This window comes from Narcine bancroftii, chromosome 1 (assembly GCF_036971445.1).
Source record: "Narcine bancroftii isolate sNarBan1 chromosome 1, sNarBan1.hap1, whole genome shotgun sequence".
NCBI classification, from domain to species: domain Eukaryota; kingdom Metazoa; phylum Chordata; class Chondrichthyes; order Torpediniformes; family Narcinidae; genus Narcine; species Narcine bancroftii.
The window spans coordinates 45,324,148-45,347,405 of record NC_091469.1 but is presented as its reverse complement, the minus strand read 5'-3'; the positions used below and the strand labels follow the sequence as shown (position 1 = coordinate 45,347,405).

Here is a 23,258-nt window from a genome sequence, read left to right as displayed (position 1 = left end):
AACTATTTTGACCAGTGATGCCATCCTAGTAGCTGCCTCCAGTTGAATTGTATTATATGTGGCATTTAGTTGACCAGTGCTTATTCAATTTTTCAAAGCCACAAATAATTTTGTAACTCTTTGTATCTAGAGCAAGTATCTGAAAGACAAAATTCACCTGAGACTTTTTGAAGTACTGCAGCAAAATATTCTATACTGAGCTACAATAGAAATCGGAGTACACATTGTGGAATCGCTGTCGAGTTGATGTGAACACTGTGGAGTGCAAGACTGACACCTCCAGCCTTGCATGCTGGATTTATATACATCACTGCTTTGGAAACATGGGCAGGAAGTGACATCATCAGTGATGTCATCAGCCCAGATAAAAACCAATGTCAGATGGAGGTCAATTTCCCATGTTTTCCATAGCACATCCGCCATTTTGGGAGCTGGTTCGCTTGCTGGTAGGTGGGTTGCCACATGACACCACCCCACCCCAGAACCGGCAATCCTGCTGCGGACCCCAAAGTCTGTACATTTTTTTTGGGGTGGCCTTCCTCTCCACTGAGGTGCCTGAACTACGACTGGTCTGTCCAGATCCGGATGGGCAGGTGTGAACTGGTCAAATGCAAAAGCTTCCTCTTTACCTCCAATGTCCAAAATGTACATCGAACCATTGCATCTTAGTATCTCGAAGGGACCCTCATATGGACGTTGGAATGGTGCTCCTTTCATTACGAAAATGTACTTACAGTCCTGCAAGTTCTGGGGAATATAGGACCTTGCCTGGTATGTTGAGATGTCGGTATGGGCGCTAAAGAACAGAGTTTCTCACGGAGCTTGCTTAGGACCGCTGCTGGCATCTCCTCCCGTCCTCATGATAAAAAATCTCCTGGAACCATCAGGGGTGCGCTGTGGACCAGCTCTGCTGATGAGACACCTATATTGTCTTTAGGTGCCATGCGTATGTCCAAGAATACCCATGGCAATTCATCGACCCAGTTAGGTCCCTGCAGACACGTCATAAGGGCCAATTTGAAATGCCTGTGGAACCTTATTTCTACTATTCCATTGGGTTGTGGGTGGTACGCAGTTGTGTGGTGCCACTTGATTCTAAGCAGGGTGGCCATTGCTGACCATAGCTTGACATGAATTGGGCACCCCTGTCAGACGTGATGTGTCAGACTGAAATGTGCTATCCAGGCGGAAATGAGGGTCCAGGTGTCAGTAGCATTGTCTGCCAGTAGAACTGCCTCTGGCCACTGAGTGGCCCGAATCACAATAGTGAGAAAAAAATGGGAATCATGTGACACCGGCAGGGGGCCTACAATGTCCACGTGTACATGGTCAAACCTCCGATACAATGGCTCAAAAGATTGTAGTGGGGCTTTCATGTGGCTGGACTTTGGATGTCTGGCAACGAGGTCATGTCTTCACCCAATTGCTGACCTATTTTATAAGGCCATGCCATACAAATCTGTTGGCTATCATCTGGAGAGTCATTCTGATCAATGGATGTGCCAACCCATGTACCGCGTCAAATAACTGCTGCCTCCAGGACACCAGAACAATTGGACGAAGACGACATGTAGTTCCGTCACACAGGAGTTTGATCTCCCCGGGGCTTACTTGAATTTCTTCCAGCTGCAGGTTCGAGTCTCCTGTTTTATAATGTGGAATTTCTTCATATGCCTGTTGCACTTGCATGAGCACAACATAGTCCACCCCTTGTGCTAAGGTCTGCATGGATTGTATGGCTGGGCGAGACCGTGCATCTGCCACCATGTTGGCCTTTCCTGAAATGTGTTCGATGGCCATCGTGAACTCAGAAATATGATAAATATCTCTGTTCATGAGCCAACCATGGATCTGATACCTTAGTGAAGGCAAAAGTAAGTGGCTTGTGGTCCATAAAAGCCATGAAATGCCTGCCTTCTAGAAAGTTCCTGAAATGTCTGATGCTAGGTATAGTGCCAACAGTTCTCGATCAAAAACACTGTACTTGAGTTCTGGTGGTCTTAGGTGCTTCCTAAAGAAAGCCAATGGTTTCCAATGCCCATCGATGTGCTGCTCAAGCACCCCTCCTTCTGCCATACTGGATGCATCCACTGTCAAGCCCGTCATGATATCCATTCTCAGGTGGACCAGCAATGCTGCATTAGTCAGTTCTTCTTTGAGGTTCTCAAATGCTGCCAACAATTATTTGTCCCAAGTGATATCCCTTGCCTTGCCTGACATAGCACAAAGTGGGGGTGCCTGATGCGAGCTGCTGATGGTAGAAACCGGTTATAAAAGTTCACCATTCCAATGAACTCCTGGAGGCCTTTAACTGTGCAGGGCTTAGTGAATGCCTGGATCTTTTCGGGTAGTGGCTTTGCTCCATGTTTGTTGATTTTATGGCCCAGAAAGTCGATGGTCACTAACCCAAATTGACATTTAGCCGGGTTGATGGTCAGCCCAAACTCATTCCAACAAGTGAAAAACTTGCGCATGTGGGACAGATGTTCCTAATGACTGATGCTAGCAATAAGTATGCCATCTAGGTATTTAAAGGTAAAGTCAAGATCGTGTCCCACTCTGTCCATTAAACATTGGAAAGTGCATGGCATTCTAGAGCCCAAAGGGCATCCTTCTGAAATCAAAAAGGCCAAAGGGTGTAATAATAACTATTTTTGTAATGTCATCCAGGTGGACCGAGACCTGATGATACCCCAGACCAGGTCTACCTTGGAAAAGATGCGGGCACCCTGCAGATTGGACGCAAAGTTCTGTAAATTCAGTACCAGGTTGCGATCCAGTGTGGTAATTTCATGCAACCTGCGGTGATTACCGCAGGGTCTCCATCCACCTGCGGCCTTGGGTACCATGTGGAGCAGGGAGGCCCAGAAGCTATCGGACTGTTGTACAATATCCATGTCCTTCTTCCTTTCAAACTCCTCTTTGTCCAGATGAAGTTTATCTGGAGGGAGCCTGTGAACTTGGGCTGGCAGCGATAGCCCTTTGGTTTGTATGTGGTGCTGCACCCCATATTTTGGCATCGCTGAGGTGAATTGTGGCATAATTATTGCAGGGAATTCTGGGGCAGCAACCTGGCAAATTAATTCTCTGAAAGAGAAACGGAGTCCAAATGGAGGGCTGACAGCTTGGCCTCACCTTTGGCGAAGGTCTATAAAGTGTAGGTATGAACAAGCCTTTGTCCCTCTAGATCACACATGTCAAACTCTGGCCCGCGATATAATTATATTTGGCCCGCAAGATCATATTAAATATATATTAGAGTTGGCCCGCTGGCCGCCGCGCCAGTATAGCGCATGCACACTGAAGGTGAAAATGAAGACGCCGGAGGTGTGGAGGGATCTCAGAGTCCCGAATCCCAGGGATTGGAGCGCCGCACTCAGCCTGCCCGGCTCCCGGACACACAGACGCGGCTGAAGTTGGGGACCATCCTCTCTGGGTCTGCGCTTTAGCGGCGACGCCGGACCGAACGTCTCGTTGGCGATGCCTTCCCCCTCGCTCCGTGCACGGCGGACCCTGCCTCCCACTCCTTTTGTTGGAGACAAGCCCGGCGCCGTGAGATCGCAGTTTAATCCCTCTCCAACCATGGGAGGTGGGTGGGAGCAACACGCTCTTCTCAGCCAATTCCTCCACTGCCCCGGACGCCGGCGTTTCAACAGAGGGTTCGGGTGCCTTCATCAGGCGACCGACCTGTTGGTCCAAGACAAGGGGAGAGCATACAAACTCCACACAGACAGCACCTGAACTCGGGTGAACGTGGAGCTGCGACCCCACATTCCACATCAGGACTGTGTGTAAGATTGGGAGCAGTGAGACAGAAGCTTATTTTGTTCCTGTGATTTAAGCCTTTCTTGGGGTGGGGGTGGGGGGTCCTTCTCTGACCACTTGCCTAACAATTAACCTAATCAGATGTGGAGTTACCACAATACAACAGTTCTCAACCTTTTTCTTTCCACTCGCATCCCTGTGCCATTGGTGCTCTGTGATTAGTAAGGGATTGCTTAAGGTGGTCTGTGTGGTGGGAAGATAAAGTTTGAAGACCACTGCTTTAATCATCCCTCATTGACTCGTCATGTGCACGGTTTCAGAACGCTAAAGGAAATGGGCCAATGACAATTTTTCTCAAGCAAAATATTTCAGTAACAATTGGGTCTAGAGCAGTGATTCTCACCCTTTCCTTCCCACTCACATCCCACCTTAAGCAATCCCTTACTAATTACAGAGTTCCGATGGCATAGGGCACACATGTCAAACTCTGGCCCGCGGGCCAAATTTGGCCCGCGATATAATTATATTTGGCCCGCAAGATCATTTCAAAAATGTATTAGAGGTGGCCCGCTGGCCGCCGCGCCAGTATAGCACATGCACAGTAATACAACAAATCCCAGAATGCATTGGCGTCAGCCTGCTAATCGCCCCCACCTCCTCTGTTTACGTTGCAGGGTCTCACCGTGGACTCTGGTTTTGGGGCCTGGCCAGTGTCAGGGGAAGCCAAGGCCGCTTCCCAGCGCCCGGAACCGGAGGCCTCGGGCCTGACCTCGCCAGGACCGTTGCCCACTCCCCCTCCCTGCTGCAGGCCGATCCGCGACTCACGGTGACGGGGCCGCTGATCCGCCGAGATGCCACCCTGCAGCGAGAGCCGATGCCCCCGCACTGTCGTTTTCCAACCCGATCGCCCGCAAACCCCGCCCTCCCGCACACAGTCCTGAGTAAGTATTATGAACTTTAATCTCAGGATAAAACGATCTTCCAATAGTTTCATGTCACAGTGATAAATTATTCCTGGTTAAAAATGGTCCTGCACCTGGATACAAGCTCATTAGGCATAAAACTTGAAAAGTGTGTAAATCAAAGGATATCTGTACCAATGGAAAAATGGCATGGCAAATAACCCTGCTAGAGTTCATGCCCACAATCAGTCACCCATTTGATTGTTTCAGGAATCATGTTATTCTCCCACATTCTCAATAGCCCTCAGATTTTACTATTCGACAGCACACTAGCAACATTTGACAAATCCTCTTAGAGAAATATTATTTATTGAATATTTTATTTCTCATTTGTTAATGCTTCTGGAAAGAGTTTATCCAAAACTATTATTAAACATTTATTTTAATAAGAAAAAGTTTAACATTACATATGTTGAAAGAAGAGAAAACATGCAGATGTTGTTGAAAATTTTCAATAAATATTTAGTTCGGCCCTTGACTTAGTCCAAGTTTTTAATTTTGGCCCTCCGTGAATTTGAGTTTGACACCTCTGCTCTAGATCAATCAGCAGGCCATGTGCTCTGAGAAAATCAGTTCCCAGTAGCAGTTGTGTGACCATGGCCAATGTGAACGTCCACGTGAACTTGGTATCGCCGAACTGAAACTGGATCCTACATGTGCCAAATGTTTGGATAGTGCTGCAAACTTTCAGTGGTGGCCCAGGTTTTCTGTTACGTGTGTCACAATTGTCATTGGCCCTTTCCTTCGAAGGGGGAAGCACACTGATCTCAGCCCCTGTATCCACCAAGAAACACCAGCTGGAATGTCTATCCCAGACATATAAAAGGCTGTATTGATGGCCAGCTGCCGCAGCCATTAGCAATGACTTGCCCCAGTCTTGCCCTGAAACGCACAGGGAGGTCAGCAGCGGCGAACTTCTGCATCTCATCATTGATGGTACAAACACCAATGGGTACTATCTTCGTCCTGTTGTCTCCTGGCCGACTGGCAGTCTGACAACGGATTTGATCGACCCTGCTGCCGGTCTAATGCACGGTCCTGGTGCTATGAGTGGGATCAGGTGACCTATCCTACGGATTTCATGTTTTCTTGCTTAGCCCGCCTTAGAATGTCGGCACAGACCGCGACTCATCGGCCAGCAGCATGTGGGTATCTTGTGGCAACTGCCCCAAGAAAGCCTGCTCGAACATGAGGCAGGGCCTATGCCCTTCCGCTAGTGCCAGCATTTTATCCATGAGTGCGGAAGGGGTCCTGTCTCCTAATCCATCTAAGTCAAGTAAATGGGCCACTCGGTCATGTCGTGAGAGGCCAAAGGTAGTGATGAGCAGACTCTTGAGCACCATATACTTGTCCTCCTCTAGAGGTTGCTGCAGAAAATCAGAAACTTGTCGAGCTGTCTCTTGATCCAGGGCACTTACTACATAGTAGTACCACGTGGAATCAGGTGTTTTCTGCCTCAACTGGAATTGGGCTTCTGCCTAATCAAACCATACATGTGAAGTCCAAAACGTTGGCAGTTTCAGAGCCTTGGTGTGCATCGAAGAAAAATTTTTCACATTGGGGCCAAATATCATTTGGACTGTCAGTCATCAACGTAGTAAAGTTTTCTTTACTGAGCTACTATAAACGTCGGTATGCACGTTGTGGAATCGTTGTACACATTGCTGAATTGATGTTTACACTGTGGAGTCTTGTGCAAGACTGACACCTCCAGGCTTGCATGCTGGGCTTAACTACGTCATTGCTTCTGTCACATGGACTGGAAGTGACATCATCGGCCCAGATAAAAAGCTGTGCTTGATGCAGGTCAATTTCATGCATTTTTCACAGCATGTCTGCCATTTTAGGAGCTGGTTTGCTTTGCTGGTAAGTGGGTTGCCACAGTACAAATATTTCAACATCTTGTGAGGTAGTCATGTATAGTTGGCAATACAGATGAATAGTTATGATTTCCTGCATTGTACTCTTGCTGTTGCACCATTATTATCCATCTGTTTACATGGATATAGGAATTGCTCTTAAGATTTGTAAGAAACTTCTGCAGTAGATATTGTGACAGAGTATAGATATGTTTTTGGGAGATAAATTGGGAAAGGTTTGTTAGAATAGGTTACATACAAACACTTTAAAATAGATCTTATTTGAAATACTGGAGCTCTGCTAATGCTAAACATATCGGCTCCACAACTTTTGCAAGAGCTTTGGATAGTGCTCAAGAGACTTCACTAATGGATTGTTGTTTACAAAGGCAACAGATGAAAGATCTTGTTGGAGCTGGAGATGTTCTAAGAGGGTAATGTTGTTTTGCAAGCAGAGAGAGACAAACAGGCTTTCTCTCTCTCTCTCTCTCTCACACACACACACACACACACACACACACACACACACACACACACACACACACACACACACACACACACACACACACACACACACACAGATCACTTCTACAATGTTACAGCCAGTAACAAGCTGGGACTGGAACACCACAAAGCTGGCAAGCTTGTGGAAAGCCCCATTTGGAAGACGGCCTGGTCAAAGCACTTGTGGTTCATGCAAGAGGAGAGGAATGGTTGTCTAATGTTTTACTTGGGATAAGAGAAGCAAAAATACACTCTGTGGTGACCTAAAAGAATGAGGTTATCTGGAGAATCCTGAGGGGGCAAGTTTCTTCAGCAAGACACTGAAGTGGCTGATTAAACAAGGAATCAGTTGTGGGTGCCAGCGTACAACAAATCTCTTTCTGAAAACAGAGAAGAACCTTCCTGAGCAGTAACCATTTACCTTTTAAGCACCAAAGCCTGGTGAACTTTATAGATGTTAAATTCTGTGCACAGTATAAGAATTGTCTGCAACCAGTGAACTTGAGGAATGAGAAGTGAGATTGGACTGTGAACCAAAGAACCTTTCTGAACTTACACACACACATTACATACAAGTGCGCTTAGAATTAGAAGGGGGTTAAGTTAGGTTAGTTAAGTCAATAGTGATAAGTTAAAGTTTGATTCTATTTTAATGTTTAAACATAATTAAAAGCAACTTTTGTTTCAGTAACCATATGTCTTGGTGAATATCTATTGCTGCTGGGTTTTGGGGTCCTCTGGGCTCGTAACAATATTATTTTGATCTTTTGCATTATTGATGTTGATCCATTACAGGAACAAGAAAGTGGCAGTAATATTCTAGGCTAAGAATTAGAATTTTTTGTCATGCACATGTCACAAAATTTGTTGTTTTGTGGCAGCATCAAAATGCTCCCCTTATTTAAGTATACCTCTATCCATCTGCTCTAACATACCACACATGCTGGTGAAATTTTGTTTCACCTATTTGTGTATCGTAGGCCATTAAAATCATTCCCAAGTATAATTACTACTGTGTATGAAGCTAATGTTGAAACACATTTGTCCTGTCAAATCTCCCATATCTTCTCCCTTGACAAGCCTTCTGCTCCTTTAACTCCATCCCTTGCCTCTAAAATTGCATTCTTTGCTGCCTCCATACCTCCACATCCCACTACGGGTTCTGCTTTCCTAACAACCCTTGACCTCATCATGGGCTATACTACACAAGTTTCCTGTTCGTCTTTGCCCCAAACAAAAAAAAAAGCAACAGTTCTCTCTTCTCTCATAATCTTCCACCAAAAGCTCTGCCAGTTTCTTCTGAAAGTATGTTTGAAGTTGAGGGTTAAGTGTAATGTGAGAAGACAGAAGACATCATTGTGCTAATTATTTGTTGACAATCTGATCTAATTATCTTGGTGTCTAACAGCATTTTATTTTAAACCTGTGGTTCTCAACCTTTTTCTTTCCACCCATATTTCTTTCTTCTTCTTTAGCTTCGGACGAAGATTTATGGAGGGGTATGTCCTCGTCTGCTGCAGGCTTGTTGGTGACTGACAAGTCCGATGCGGGACAGGCAGGCACGGTTGCAGCAGTTGCAAGGGAAAATTGGGTGTTGGGTTTTTCCTCCTTTGTCTTTTGTCAGTGAGGTGGGCTCTGCGGTCTTCTTCAAAGGAGGTTGCTGCCCGCCGAACTGTGAGGCGCCAAGATGCATGGTTGGAGGCGATATCAGCCCACTGGCGGCAGTCAATGTGGCAGGCACCAAGAGATTTCTTTAGGCAATCCTTGTACCTCTTCTTTGGTGCACCACTGTCACGGTGGCCAGTGGAGAGCTCGCCATATAACACGATCTTGGGAAGGCGATGATCCTCCATTCTGGAGACGTGACCCACCCAGCGCAGTTGGGTCTTCAGCAGTGTGGATTCGATGCTTGTGGACTCTGCCAGCTTGAGTACTTCGATGTTGGTGATGAAGTCATTCCAATGAATGTTGAAGATGGAGCGGAGACAGCGCTGATGGAAGCGTTCTAGGAGCTGTAGGTGATGCCGGTAGAGGACCCATGATTCGGAGCCGAACAGGAGTGTGGGTATGACAACGGCTCTGTACACACTGATCTTTGTGTGTTTCTTCAGGTGGTTGTTCTTCCAGGCTCTTTTGTGTAGTCTTCCAAAGGCACTATTTGCCTTGGCGAGTCTGTTGTCTATCTCTGTCGATCCTTGCATCAGATGAAATGGTGCTGCCGAGTTAGGTAAACTGGTTGACTGTTTTGAGTTTTGTGTGCCCGATGGAGATGAGAGGGGGCTGGTAGTCATGGTGGGGAGCTGGCTGATGGAGGACCTCAGTTTTCTTCAGGCTGAATTCCAGGCCAAACATTTTATACCACCTTAAGAAATCCCTTCCTAATCATAGAATATCTATGACATAGGGAATACTTAAAGTGGTATGTGAGTGGAAAGAAAAAGGTTGAGAATCACTGTTTTAAACAATCCTTTGAAAGCATTATTCTTCAATGATTACAATTTATAAAAATTGCTAGCATAGCAATGCATTGTTATGCAGGTCCAACAATCATTTACAAAGTTATTTATCTACAATGATGGAAAACAAGATTGAATGTTCTTTAAATTCAAAATTTTAGATTATTCTTGAAGATTTTCAGTAATATCAAAATGTTAAATGTTAAAGCAGTTTATATATATATTTAATATTTTTCAGCAAATATGACTGGTGGCATCCTTGTATTTATATTTATACGGTGCAAGTGTTTATTTAATACTAATAGGAAGTTCCTTTGGAATAATAATTGTAAGCTTCTGAAAAGTGGCTCAGTTGGTGATGCAGTTAGCACAATGCCTTCACAGCACCTGCAATTGGGACCAGCGTTCAAATCCCATGCTCTCTGTAAGGAGTTTGTACGTTCTCCCCATCTCTGCATAGCTTTTCCCCTGGGGCTCCAGTTTCCCCCCCCCCCACCATTCAAAATGTTCCAGGGTTGTAGGTCAATAGGGTAGCACAGATTCATGGGCTGCAATGGCCTGTTAACATGCTGTATGTCTAAAAAATTTTTTTAATCATAATTTTTGTGACTTGAAGAATCATGTCCACTTCCTGTTAGCAGCAATGTGATGCACAAGAACCTAACAAAATGCAATGAAGTTTAACAGGGAAGTCTGCACAGATGCAGTGATTGTAGTACAATACACAAAGGTGCTGGAGAATCCCTGCAGGCCACAAAATAAAGGGGAGCCAACATTTTAGGCCTGAGCCCTTTGACAAGGTATGAGCATAAAGCAGGCAGGAGCCCGAATAAAAAGATGGTGGTGGTGAGGCGAGAGGAAGGATCAATGGGAGGCTAACAGATAAGATTCATGGGTGGATACGGGTGGGTGTGTAGAAGAGAAAAAAGCATATGTCATGGGGTTGGTTAGCTCTCTAGAGAGGGAAAGGAAGGTAGTGGGGAGCTAGAGAAAGGAGACAGGTGTAAGAAAAAGAGAGAGACTCGGAAGGAGTTTAGCAGAAACTGGACAAGTCGATGTTAATGCTGTCTGGTTGGAGATTGACCAGGCAGAGTATTAGGTGTTGTCCCTCCAATTTTCGGGTAGCCTAAGTTTGGCAGTGCATGAGCCATGGTGTGGGAATGATGTGTGGAATTAAAATGATTGGCCACTAACAGGTCCCTGATATTGCAGTGGACCGACCAAAGATCCTTAGCAAAGTAGCCTCCCAGCCTCTCTGATGTAGAGGAGGTAATAATGGGAGTAATCGATGATCCCTACAAATTCATTTGTTACTTCACTTGGAAGTACTGTTTTAGTCCCTGAATGGTGGTGAAAAAGAAGATGTGACCGCAAGTGTAACATGACTTGCAGTCACAGAGATAGGTATTAGAGTCCCGGAGGAAGTGCTCCATGTGGAGAGGGGAAGAGATGATATGTCTGGTGGTGGGATGAAGTTGTAGATGGAATCTGCAGAGGATAATATGTTAGATGCGGAGGGAGATAGGTGAGGACAAGGGGAATCCACATCTCTATTTCCCACACATCTTCCCTAGTCCCCTCAAGGTGCAATGAGGATATGATTCCTCTTGTAATCATGTATCACCCCTATGACCTCTTACCAGTTAGCCTGTACTCTTCTCACTACCCCTTCCTCTGCTCACTTCTCTCCTCCTCTTAACTTTGTATTGAAGTGCCTGCCTGCTTTTGGCACATCCCTTATTGAAGGGCTCAGGTCTGAAATGTTGGCTGCTGTGTGACCTGCTGAGGTTCTCAAGCACTTGTGTATTAAATGCAGTAAGCCTCTTTGTACCATCCTATAAGTTTTCAGAAAATACAGCTTATATGCAGAAATAACTTTTTTGTTCAATAATTTGAATGCTTTATTATGTTTGGCAATTTTTCACATTGTTTAATAGTTTGTGATTTTCATACCCTTCCTTGTCAATTCAAATAGATTTCTTTGTTATTTACTTTAGGTACATTACAGAAATTTGATTCAGTGTGAACATTTTGTTGCTGCAGCCATGGAATGAATTGTTGTGAATCACAACAATAAGCATTAATTACAGCATTTTATGCCAGTTGTTCACATCCTGTATTTCTGGAAAATTGAAGTCCAGAATTTGTCAAATTTCTGAAGGCTCCTCAGTTCAATTTTTTTTAACCCTTTTGTTCATTTATACTGATGCTTGTTTCAAAGTTCTGTTTCACCTTGATTCAAATCTTATTCAAGATGTTGCAGTGATTTAAATTTTTGTTCTTTCATCCAGCAAGCTCTCCCAGTTTTTGATTGCTTGTCAACTAATCTCAAAGCTAAATGTAGATATATCTGCAACCCTGCCTGTTCTCTTTTGTGAATAAACAGAAGATGATGATGGGGTGTCAGTAAGTGAACTGCTGGATACAAACAGAATACATGACATTAGAAGACTAGTTCCTAAATAATTTTTGTCAGAATAAAACAACTCAAATTATTGTAAATATATTCAATTCTTTGTCATCTCACCTAATTTACTGGCATTTCTTATTTTCATGAAAAAATTAATATTCACACTAGAGCTTTTTTTAATTTCCTCTTTATTACCAACAACATTAGTAAATGGAGTTTTTAAAATTCTGTCTGAGCATTTATTAAACAAGGAGACATTTAACTGATAAATGTTTTGTTTCCAGTCTCTTGAGACAACCAGTATACACTTTGGAGGCCTTCTGTAATTTCAGTGGACAGAATCTCAATTTCTTGTATTGAAATAGCAAAATACACAAATATGGTCCCTGCTTTCAGAAATCAGCCTACCACTCCAGCAAATATTTTTGACATATCCATTATTTTATCATATACTGTCAGCAATTTAAATCTTAAGGAGTTTGTTTTCTTTTCCCCTTTGAAAAGCTTAATGGAAGAAATGAGAAAGTGGCATTCAAAATAACAAGTTTTAAATGCTTGTTTTACTAAAACAAAAATCATGCCCTTTATTTTGTGAAGGTTCAATATATTGGTACCTGTACCATTCTCAGGAAAGATAAACCTTAAAGTTGGATTAATTCAGTGAGGGAGATCATTTACTCTTCCATTTAAAATCTGGTCTGAACAAGGTAGGCGATGATCACTTTAGCATAGCTTTGTGAGTTTGGGGTTAGTTAGAAGAGACTGCTGATGCTGTAATCTGAAGCAAGAAAAACAAGATGCTGGAGGAACCTAGTAGGTCAGACAGCATCTGTGAATAATGAAGAAAGGGGTGAGAAGTGAAATAGGGACTGATCCCTGCACCCAACAAAAAGGCAGGTGTAACTTGGGTTCATGGCAGTTCCCAGTGGCTACATGTTGTTTTGGTAGAAAGTGAGAAGAGTCGAGGTCCATGTTAAGAAGGTTGTGTTAGTAGAGGTGAACTGGTTAGATCTATCCTCTGGAAGGAACTAGGACCCTATAGCCTCCCTGCTGGGGAATGGAGATTTATAGGGACTGATGAAAGGGAGGGAGGTTGTGGGGGCAACGAATTGGAAGTTATGAACATGAGAGTGTTTGAGTGGTCCTGTGAATGTAGGTGGGAAGAGACAGGACAAGCTGCTTTCCATAGATAATCCTGACCACTGAGGTCCTCCAGCAGTTCACTTACTGACACCAGGTTGTTCTCATGATAGTTTTTAATCCTTTTTCAAGGTTGAGTTTCGAGATTGTTATAAGTCAAATGTTTGTTAGTGTTCTTTAGTTTATTTATGAACCAGGGGAGTAGGTACTGTGCTAATGACGTCCTTGGTCATGATGTTCAGGATTGCCTACATCTTTTTTCCATGTATATATGTGTATTCTTTATATTGAAAAAGGACTCTGTTAATGGAGTAGAAAGATTCTAAATAAACAATAATCCTGAGAATATGCTTCTTTCAAGGAAATGTAATTATGATTAATTTCAATTACAAAGCAAATATACCTATTTCATGATTTTTCACTATACTGAAACCAAATACACAGTCTATGAATTTAAATGTAGTTATTCAATGCAGATATTTAAATATCAGTACTTAAGTGGATTTATCTTTATTTGGAAAGTATTAGAACTTTTAATCCTAATACTTTAAACTTAAACACTATCAACAATATATCATATATGTATGTTCAGTACCCTGTATTAATCTGGTGGACCAAATTACCCGATAATTGTGTTTATATAAAAAAAAACCCTGCTTTTTTAAAAGAATGGCAATCAAACATGTATTACCAGTAAGTTGCTAAGGATTTTGGTGTATGATAAATATAGGAATTTCCAATATTATGGTAATATTAATTACAAGATCAAATTTTGTTCATTGTAGGGAATTTCAGAACTAAAAGAAAAATATTGAAGACTGCTTTGGCCCACGGGATTACATACAATCCTTTTGTAAATAAAAGCTGTTGTCTCTTGGGAGCTTTTTGCATAAATATAGCTGATGTTAGTTTAGTTAGATTAATATTGTAACTTCAGATCAAACATAAATTTGGTTCCTGCTAATTATTTTCAAAATTATTGATTGTTACCTCCAGTCTACTCCTCTTCATCTGGCAGCTGGATACAATCGTGTGCGAATTGTTCAACTCCTCCTTCAGCATGGAGCCGATGTACATGCCAAGGACAAGGGGTGAGTTTCCCTTGGCATATTAAAGTCATGGAATACCTTTCATGTTGAATACTTTTCCCAGCTAGACCAGTAGCTAACAAATTTGTGCTTGGAATAAGCCCATGAGTTACTAAATAATTGTTCCACCGATCTTTACTGGTCTGCTGAAACATTCCCAAAAAGCAACATTGTACAGTAGACCTGCTTCACTGATAATGTGAAGCCTTTTATAAAGTGTAATTTCAGGATGAAATCCAACAGTGAAGGATGCAGCACCAATTTTTTTTATTGGATGCAAATTTGAAGTATTACTGTTAAATAAGTTAAATTTATTTTACTTCCATGAAAGAAAATATTTATATAACTTAATATTTGTATTTCTGTATTTGCACAGTCAGTTTGTTTACATTTCTTTCTTTTGTATACCTTCCTTTCTTTTGTTTACCTTTCTTCTTGAGTACAGTTTTTAGAAATTCTGCTGGCCTGCAGGAAGAAAATCTCAGTTTCATTGTCAAGCTAGTATACAACTGGTGTGGAACTTTCCATTCTATGCCAATCCAATAGGTAACTCCGGCTCTGTGTCCACCACTAAAATAAGGTTAATGTTAATGTTCTGTTGTTTATTCCTAACCTTGGAGGGCATAATCAAATTTAAAATTCTGAAATTAATGAACTCTAAAGCAGTGGTTCTCAACCTTTTTCTTTCCACTCATATACCTCTTTAAGTAATTCCTATGCCATAAGTGCTCTGTTATTAGTAAGGGATTGCTTAAGGTGGTATGTGAGTGAGAAGAGAAGGTTGAGAGTCACTGCTCTAGACCCAATTGTTACTGAAATATTTTGCTTGAGAAAAATTGTCATTGGCCCATTTCCTTTGGAGTTATGAAACCATGCACCTAACAAGTCACTTAGGTACGATTAAAACAGTGGTATGTGAATGGACAGAAAAAGGTTGAGAACCACACCTCAAAAGGAAGTATATTCTCTTGCTATTAACTAATTGGGAATAAAGATAAAGAAAATAAAGTTTTTTTTGTAGAGATCTGTCTAATCTGAGGAAATGGTGTACAGGCTGGAGAAGTGAGCTGAGTAATGTTTTGTGATGAGATAGATATGATGTACAAGCCTGAGCTAACCTGATCCCATGTTCTTTCTAGTATACACGATCCACTTCCACACATCAGGTTAATTCCAGATTTAATTCTTCATTGTTCCCTTGAGCAATTTTCCATTGCCCCTTTCCCAACAACTGGGCAAGAGCAGAAGGTGTTTCAGAACACCGCATAAACAGTCCCAACTACAAAACTTACTCTTTCATACATTTCCCTTTACATCTCTTAAACCTTTCGTAAACTTGTTAATATCCTGAGCTGGCAAAGCAACTGATAACTGTGCAGAGATCCATGGTATTTACACAAGCTATGCTAATAGATGTATAGAATATTTTCAGTGATGTTTAACATAAGTTCATCAGTTTGCCACCTAAAAGTTTTACATTTTCAATGTTGTTTAGGGCTCAAATAAATTGTGATTTTGTTGAGATTCCCACGTATCCATAGGCTGCTGCTTTGAAAGAGAGATGGAGAAAATATGTGGGTTTAAGTGAAGATCCAACATCTGAATTTTCATGGGCAAAAGTAGAAATCTATAATACTTCTGCTTCCCAGGAAACTGTTTTTAATAATTTGGTTGTATCTTTCGATCTGTAAAATCCTTGACTGAAATGTCTTATTTCCTCAGTGGCCTTGTACCTCTTCATAATGCTTGTTCATATGGCCATTACGAAGTCACTGAATTATTGCTGAAGGTAAGAAGTGTAATGTTCACTTTTAGATTTAAGATATGATAAAATTACCTGTGTTTGCATATCTAAAATGTTGAGGTTTAAATTATTAGCTGGTTAAGTGCATCCACATTTTTATCCAAAATGCATACAATTCTGCAGCCTAGTGCAATGCACAGAAGTCCTAGAGCAACTAAGCAGGTCATGCAGCATCTATAGCAGGGGTTCTCAACCTTTTTCTTTCCACTCACATACTATTTTAAGTAATTACTTCCATTGGTGCTCTGTGATTGATAAGGGATTGCTTAAGGTGGTAAGTGAGTGGAAAGAAAAAGGTTGAGAACCCTTGATCTATAGGAAGTCAAGGGTATCTTCTGCATCCTATGTGCTAACAAGAAGTGATTAAACTTTGACTTACACTAAAGTTTTTTTTTCCAATCCTGTTCCCATTTGTATCTCTGTTTTATTGCCAAAATTTCAGTTAAAACACAGACTATAAGAAAATGGTGTTGAAAGTTTAATTGATTACAGGAGTATTAAGTTCTGGATATAATTATAATTTTGTTTTTTTTTTAAACTTCAGCATGGAGCCTGTGTTAATGCCATGGATCTCTGGCAATTTACACCACTGCATGAAGCTGCATCTAAGAACAGAGTGGAGGTCTGTTCGCTTCTATTAAGCCATGGTGCAGACCCTACCCTAGTTAATTGCCATGGCAAAAGTGCAATGGATATGGCTCCCACCCCAGAATTAAAAGAGCGGCTTGCATGTAAGTATATAAACTGCACAGAGATCAAACTATAATGACTTTATTGTATGCTAACTTCTTTTGCTCTTTTTTTAAAAAAAAAGGGAAATATAAATAAATGAACTTTGACAGTGATTTTTTTTAGAACTATTTCACCACCGCATTCTTAAAGCAGTATCAGGAATGGATTGCAAGTAACTTGTTCATTTTTCATTTGTGATTACTTGTGTGGCAAGGTTCTGTAAGCCTTAGAGTAAAGTTGAAAATCTTAGTGGATGATTGATTTTTTTTATAAGTAATTTTTAAAATTGCTTCCCTGATTAGTAGTGTTTTTTAATTCTTTGAAATGTTTTGAGTTGACTCAACAAAACATCACATCCATATTCGATTATTCTATTGTATTGACTTTTAGTTTGAGCTGTTGGCTATGAGAAATCCAATTCATCCAAGCAATCAAAATGTGTTGATTTAAGTTTTGTAATCAACCCGTATATTGTTACACCATGTAACACTTATGATAAACCAGATCAATTGTCCTTAAGAGTATCTGAACGATATCTGTCTTATTTTCAATGTATGTGAAATGTCATTAAAATAGAATATTTAAACAAATAGCTTGTATTTATAAAGAAGCCATTTTGACAAAACTATAGTGAAATTATGATGAAAACTGCTTTCTTTTTTAAAATAGATGAATTTAAAGGCCATTCATTACTTCAGGCTGCGAAGGAAGCAGATTTGGCAAAAGTGAAAAAGAGCCTTGCTTTAGAGATTATAAATTTCAAGCATCCACAAACTCATGAAACTCCATTGGTAATTATCTGAATTATACTTATTGCAGATTGTTTTTTTTTAATTCTGAAAAAAAATGCTTAATCTTGCACAACTGCAGAATTTTAAACGACAAGCCAAATCAGTTTGTTTTTCTTGTTCTTGCAAAGTTCAGAGCCTTATTACCATAAACTTGTTAAAAAAAAAGGTCTTTAATGTTGATCCACTTTCATTCTAAACATTTTTACAAATTTTGCTTTGCTATCACTTCAGTTTGGGCAGAAATGCAGTTAGTTTTTTTAATTTTATTCATTTTCATTTTGCTTTATATGCCTCTAATTTCTGACTTTCATTTAAAGCCCGTCTTTATTTTGAACTGATATAGTACAACTCCAATTTTCCAAAATCGGATTCTCAGAGATCCTCAGTTATCCAAAAAAAAATCTAAAATTTGGATAAATGAGGATATCAGACCGGGCATCTCAGGCTCCCAGCAGCGGCAGTAGTGCAGCGGACCTTGGGCCCCTGCTGCCAGGGGCCTTAGTGGGGAAATGTCAGTGATCAGCAGTGGCCAGTACTTTTTATGGTGAAAATTAATGCTTGAAAACCCTTAACTTGTTGTTTGTTGTTATATAAATACTGTTAAAAGTGATTTGCTGTTGCTACTGGGCTGTTTTTTTTTAAATGACCGGTTCTCCGAAAATAAGTCTATCCGAAATGAGCCCTGTCCTGACCATTTCAGACAATTGGAGTTGTGCTGTAGTTGTCCTGGAGCTATATTTTTCTAATTAATGTCTGATTTTTTTTTTCTAAATATACTCCATTGTTACACCATTCATGTATTTTCTCCTCTTAGGAATTTCTACTTTGCCTTTTCCATACCTTTCCTACAAAAGAGCATCCAAAATTGGAAATAGTATTTTTTTTAGATATACAGCATGGTAACAGGACATTTTAGCTCACGTGTCTGTGCCACCCAATTTATACCCAATTAGCTGACACCCCCAGTACATAACAAACAGTGGGAGGAGACCAGAGCCCCAGGGAACACTTACAAACTTCTTACAAACAGTGCGGGATTTGAACCCCAGTCCTGATTGCTGGCATTGCGCTAACCTCCACGCTTACCGTGCCGCCTAGTAATCTTAGCCTTGCTAATGTTTTTAATCTATTCTACTCCGATTTATAAAACCTGTGCTCTCCTAAGCTTTGAAACCACTTTCCATTTTTAATTTTTATATTTTTAATTCTCTGAGTTGGTACTCACTTATTGTACACTCTGATTCTTGAAGTATTGGACTCTTATCTTGTCACATAAAATTTTATTATTTGGCTGCTTGTTAAACCTACCAATAACCATGTCATCTTGGAGGCAATTACGTACTGTAATCAAAGCATGGATGTTGCTGTTGATTGTATGGAGTAGCATGGATGTCTACCAATATATCTTTTGACTAGTTCGTTGATGATGTAAAAATTCCACATTGATAGATGTACGGAACTTCTGTATATTGGTGTATCGACTTATGTTGGTGAAATTTAGTTGTAACCTGTTAAAATCTGGGGTGTAATATCTGAATCCCCTTTTCAGCATTGTGCTGTGGCTTCACAACACCCCAAGCGTAAGCAGGTAACAGAACTGCTTTTGAGAAAAGGAGCAAATGTCAATGAGAAAAATAAAGAGTAAGTAGTTTTGTTACTTGTGGGTTGTAGTTATCCTCTTAAACTGATAAACCAATTTTAGGCAATATGCCAACTTACATATTTTTTAAATGTTGGGCTATCACCAAGGAGGTTTTTGTGTTGTAGGTTGCAATGGGAAACATGCTTTGGGTTAATTATAAAATTACTTGTTCTTATTCCTGGATTGATTGTAATTTTTTTTATATAAATGAGAGTGGTAATGTGCTAACCACATTGGTTAACAGCATCGTAAGAGAATTAGCTTGGGAGATTTCCTTTTAGAAAATGCTGTGCACTTTTACATGCAGTAAGTTAAGTTTACAAGATGAAATGTCATACAACTTAAAAGTCAATTCTTTAACACAATAATTAGCTTCAACATTTAATGTTACAATGTTATATCTACAGAATTGTGACAAATACGTGAATTTTGAAATAGTGAAATGATACTGAAAATTACCAATTCAGCTAGCATCTTTGGGAAAAGCAGAATTAATATTTCAGTTTGAGCTTCCATCAAAATCAGGAAATATTAACTGCTGATTTTTTATGAGAAGCTGCCTGCTTCACTGAAAATTTTCAAGTTTTTTTTACTGTTGTACACAAGGGTTTACAAAATTTAAATTCCTTGCAGTTTTCTTACACCACTACACGTGGCTGCAGAAAGAGCACATAATGATGTCGTGGAAGTCCTTCACAAGCATGGAGCAAAGGTATGTTTTTTAAATAATTCCTATCCAAATGTAATGTAATTTCTATTGTACCTCCATCATGACAACTTGCATTTTCATTGTTCCTTTAACATCCACCATGAAAGGTCAATAAGGACAGGAGTTGACCCAAAAAGATCAGTGCATTTTTACAAAGAAGGAAGAGATGGAGCAGTTTTAAGGAGATAGTTCCAGATCTTCAGACCTTACAGCCAAAACCATAGTTGCATTGGAGTGAGTAAAATAAGCATGAAAACATCAGAGATGAAGGACTGGAAGTGGTTACAGAGATGGGGAAGGAAGAGCCTTGCAGCAGGGATTTGTAAAATGTTGAGAAGTTTAAAATTGAGTTTCACCTGTCTGGGAGCTTATCAGTTGGTCTGTGGTTCTCCAGCATGAGTAGATGTAAAGTTTTTTGTGGATTTTCAAGTTTGTAGAAATGTAAATGATGGAAGGCAAGCCATAGGCAGGAACATTGGAAGTTGTATATGAATGATAGTTACCAGGACGATCAGGTCAACAGTTATGGCAATTGTTACAGAAGTGAAAATGTCACTCTTGAAGAGTAGGGATGTAGAAGGAATTCCACATTGGATGGGACACAAAACTAATAAGTAGTCTTGTATGGCATTATATGAAAATAAAATATGGTAGCACTGCCGGAACTGCTTTAATGGCAGTGCTACCGCTGGTGTGGCCCCATGGGGAGCGGAGGCACCATGCTCCCCTGCGAGGTCCAAAAGCCCCGTCTCACTGCCATCAGCTCCATACAGGTTTTTAACGGCCTGTTAAAGGAGCAGGTGGTGGTTTATTCTAAAATCCTGCGGCTTTGGGGACTGAGCCCAAGATGGCAGCGCCTGCGGATGGCAGGAACCATGAGGGGTTACAGACTCCAGGAAAGCAGAGGATTGATGCAGACCACCTGAAAATGGAGAGACCACCCCCTGAGGAGAAGCAGAGAACTCCCTAGGAGACGGTGACGAAAAGCAGCAGATCAGCGAGGAGAAGGTATCGAGGTGTTGGTGACTTGAGGCGAGGAACCCATACAAGCTGCGGGCTGCTGGTGGAAGAAATTCTGTTCTTTTCGGTTCGGTACTATGCTAAAGTTAGAAACTTGGTATTGTTCATAAGCATTTGTGAAGGATAGTGTCACATTTGTGGCCCGAAATGTGAAGTTAATAAAATATTAAACACAAGTTTTATCAGGTAAACTTCTCCGTTGTCTTTATTTTCCCGTTTCCTTTGTTCTCCTGCTTGTGTGCTTATCTCTCTCTCATACCACGTGACTTCCGGTACATCTCATACATATTCATTATCATGACAGATAGGATTATTAAAAGTGAAGTAATATGTTATAGAGATGCCTGATTGATTTGTGAGGGGACAAAGCAAAGTATCTTTGTTAATGAGAACCAGTTAGATTTGGGAAAGGAGAGTGTGGGTGAGTCTTAGACCAGAGGACACAGTCTCAGAATGAAAGAATGTCCCTTCAGAACTGAGATTAGGACAGATTTCTTCAGCCTGAGAGTGCTCAATCTGTGGAATTCATTGCCACACAAGCTGCGGATGCCAAATTATTTGGTATATTTAAAGCAAAGATTGATAGGTTTTTGATTAGAAAGGATGTCAAGGATTTTGAGGAGAAGGCAGGAAAATGGGGTTGAAAAGAAAAGTACTTCAGCCACAATTCAAATAGTGGAGCAGACTAAATGGTGAATGACATAATTCTGCTCCTGTCTCTTATGATCTTCAGGCAGGTAATGTAACTATCACATATGAGAGGTTGCCTTCAGAAGGTCATGGTGTGATTACTGATGGTCTTGAAAGTAATGTTGATGCAGGCATTTATCGGAAGAAGAATAGTTTTAATACCTTTGGATTTAAAATGCCTCAGCCTAACCCATCTATGCCTATCTAAACTGATCATTCCAAACCTTTCTTTTCCATATACCTATTCCTTTGGCAGCTTGATCCAGACACCACCCTTTGGGCATTTAAAAAATGTCACCCATCAGGTCTCTTCCAAATCTCCCCTTCCCATCTTAAATTTATGCCACCTTGTATTAGATTTTTTAAAACTGGGACTATTCACTTGCAAACAGCATTACAACACATCACAGTCTCTTTGGCCCAGATGTTGTGCTGGCCTCCGTAGACCAACTCAGCAGTCTAAACCTTCCTGACCTCGCATCCATAATCTTCCATTTTCATTATATCCATGTGCCTGTCTCTGAGACTTCTCCACTACTCTTGGCAATGCATTCTAAACATCCAGTACTCTCTTGTGTATACATTTTTTTAAAAACTTATCCCTGATAACTGTCCACCTCTCAGCTAAACAGATGTCCTCTGGTATATGCTACTCTTGTCCTGGGAAAAAGGTACTGGCTTTCTACCCTAAACTATGCTTCTCATAATCTTGTAATAATCCCTGATCCTTCAATTCAAAGAATAAATCTTGCCTCGCAAGATGTGTTCTCCATTCAAGGCACCATCCTGCTAAATCTCCCCTGCACCATCCCTGCTAAATCTCCTCTGCACCCTCTCCAAAGTTTCCCCATCCTTCCTGTAGTGAGATGACTTGAACTGAACACAAATTCCAAGTATGATCAAACCAGAGTTTTTTTAGAGCTGCACCGTTACCTCATGGCTCTTGAACTCAATCTGCTGACTCAAGAAGGCCAGCATACCATGTCTTCTTAACTACCCTATTAACCTGCATGGCAACCTTGAGAGATCTATGGATTTGGATCCCAAGGTCCCTCTGTTTTTCCATACTGCTAAGAATCCTACCTTTAACCATCATCAAGTTTGACCTTCCAAAATGCATCACTTCACACTTATCTACCACTTCTCTGCCCAACTCTGCATCCTGTCTATATCCTGCTGTAACCTACAACAACCTTCTACACTATCCACAACATCTCCAAACTTCAGTTTATCTGCAAACATATTGACCAATCCTTCCAGTAAAAACACAAAATACTGGAGAAACTCAGCTGGTCAAACAGTGTCCTTTATGTAACAAAGGTAAAAATATATAACCAATGTTTCAAGCTTGAGTCCTTCATCAAGTTATGAGAGAATGTTGGCAGGCGTCCAAATGAAAAAGTGGGTGAGGTGGAGATGGCAAAGGCAGGAGATGATAGGTGGAGGGGACAGCAGTGATCAGGAGGAGGAGAGATGGCTAGGTAGGTAGAGGGGGAAGGGAGATGAGAACTGGAAAGGGGAAGAAAAAGAAAAGGCAAACAAGTTGAACAGAAAGATCCATCCTTCTACTTCTTCATCCAGGTTATTTATAAAAATTACGAAGAGCAAGGGTCCCAGAAATGATTCCTGTGGAACTCCACTAGTCACTGACCTCTAAGCAGAATACATTCCAACTACAACTCTCCT

The 23,258-nt window shown here is 41.0% G+C and overlaps 1 protein-coding gene across 3 annotated transcripts in view; it reads left to right on the top strand.

Moving 5' to 3' along the window:
* The window catches only part of tnksa (tankyrase, TRF1-interacting ankyrin-related ADP-ribose polymerase a), a 166,866-nt gene that overhangs the window by 75,241 nt on the left and 68,367 nt on the right, over positions 1–23,258 (top strand). For all 3 annotated transcript variants that reach the window (XM_069925464.1, XM_069925453.1, XM_069925473.1), the window contains 6 exons: positions 14,093–14,187; positions 15,907–15,973; positions 16,533–16,719; positions 17,390–17,511; positions 19,061–19,152; positions 19,787–19,865. In XM_069925464.1, coding sequence (XP_069781565.1) covers positions 14,093–14,187; positions 15,907–15,973; positions 16,533–16,719; positions 17,390–17,511; positions 19,061–19,152; positions 19,787–19,865 — 642 coding nt within the window. The remainder of the gene's footprint in view (positions 1–14,092; positions 14,188–15,906; positions 15,974–16,532; positions 16,720–17,389; positions 17,512–19,060; positions 19,153–19,786; positions 19,866–23,258) is intronic.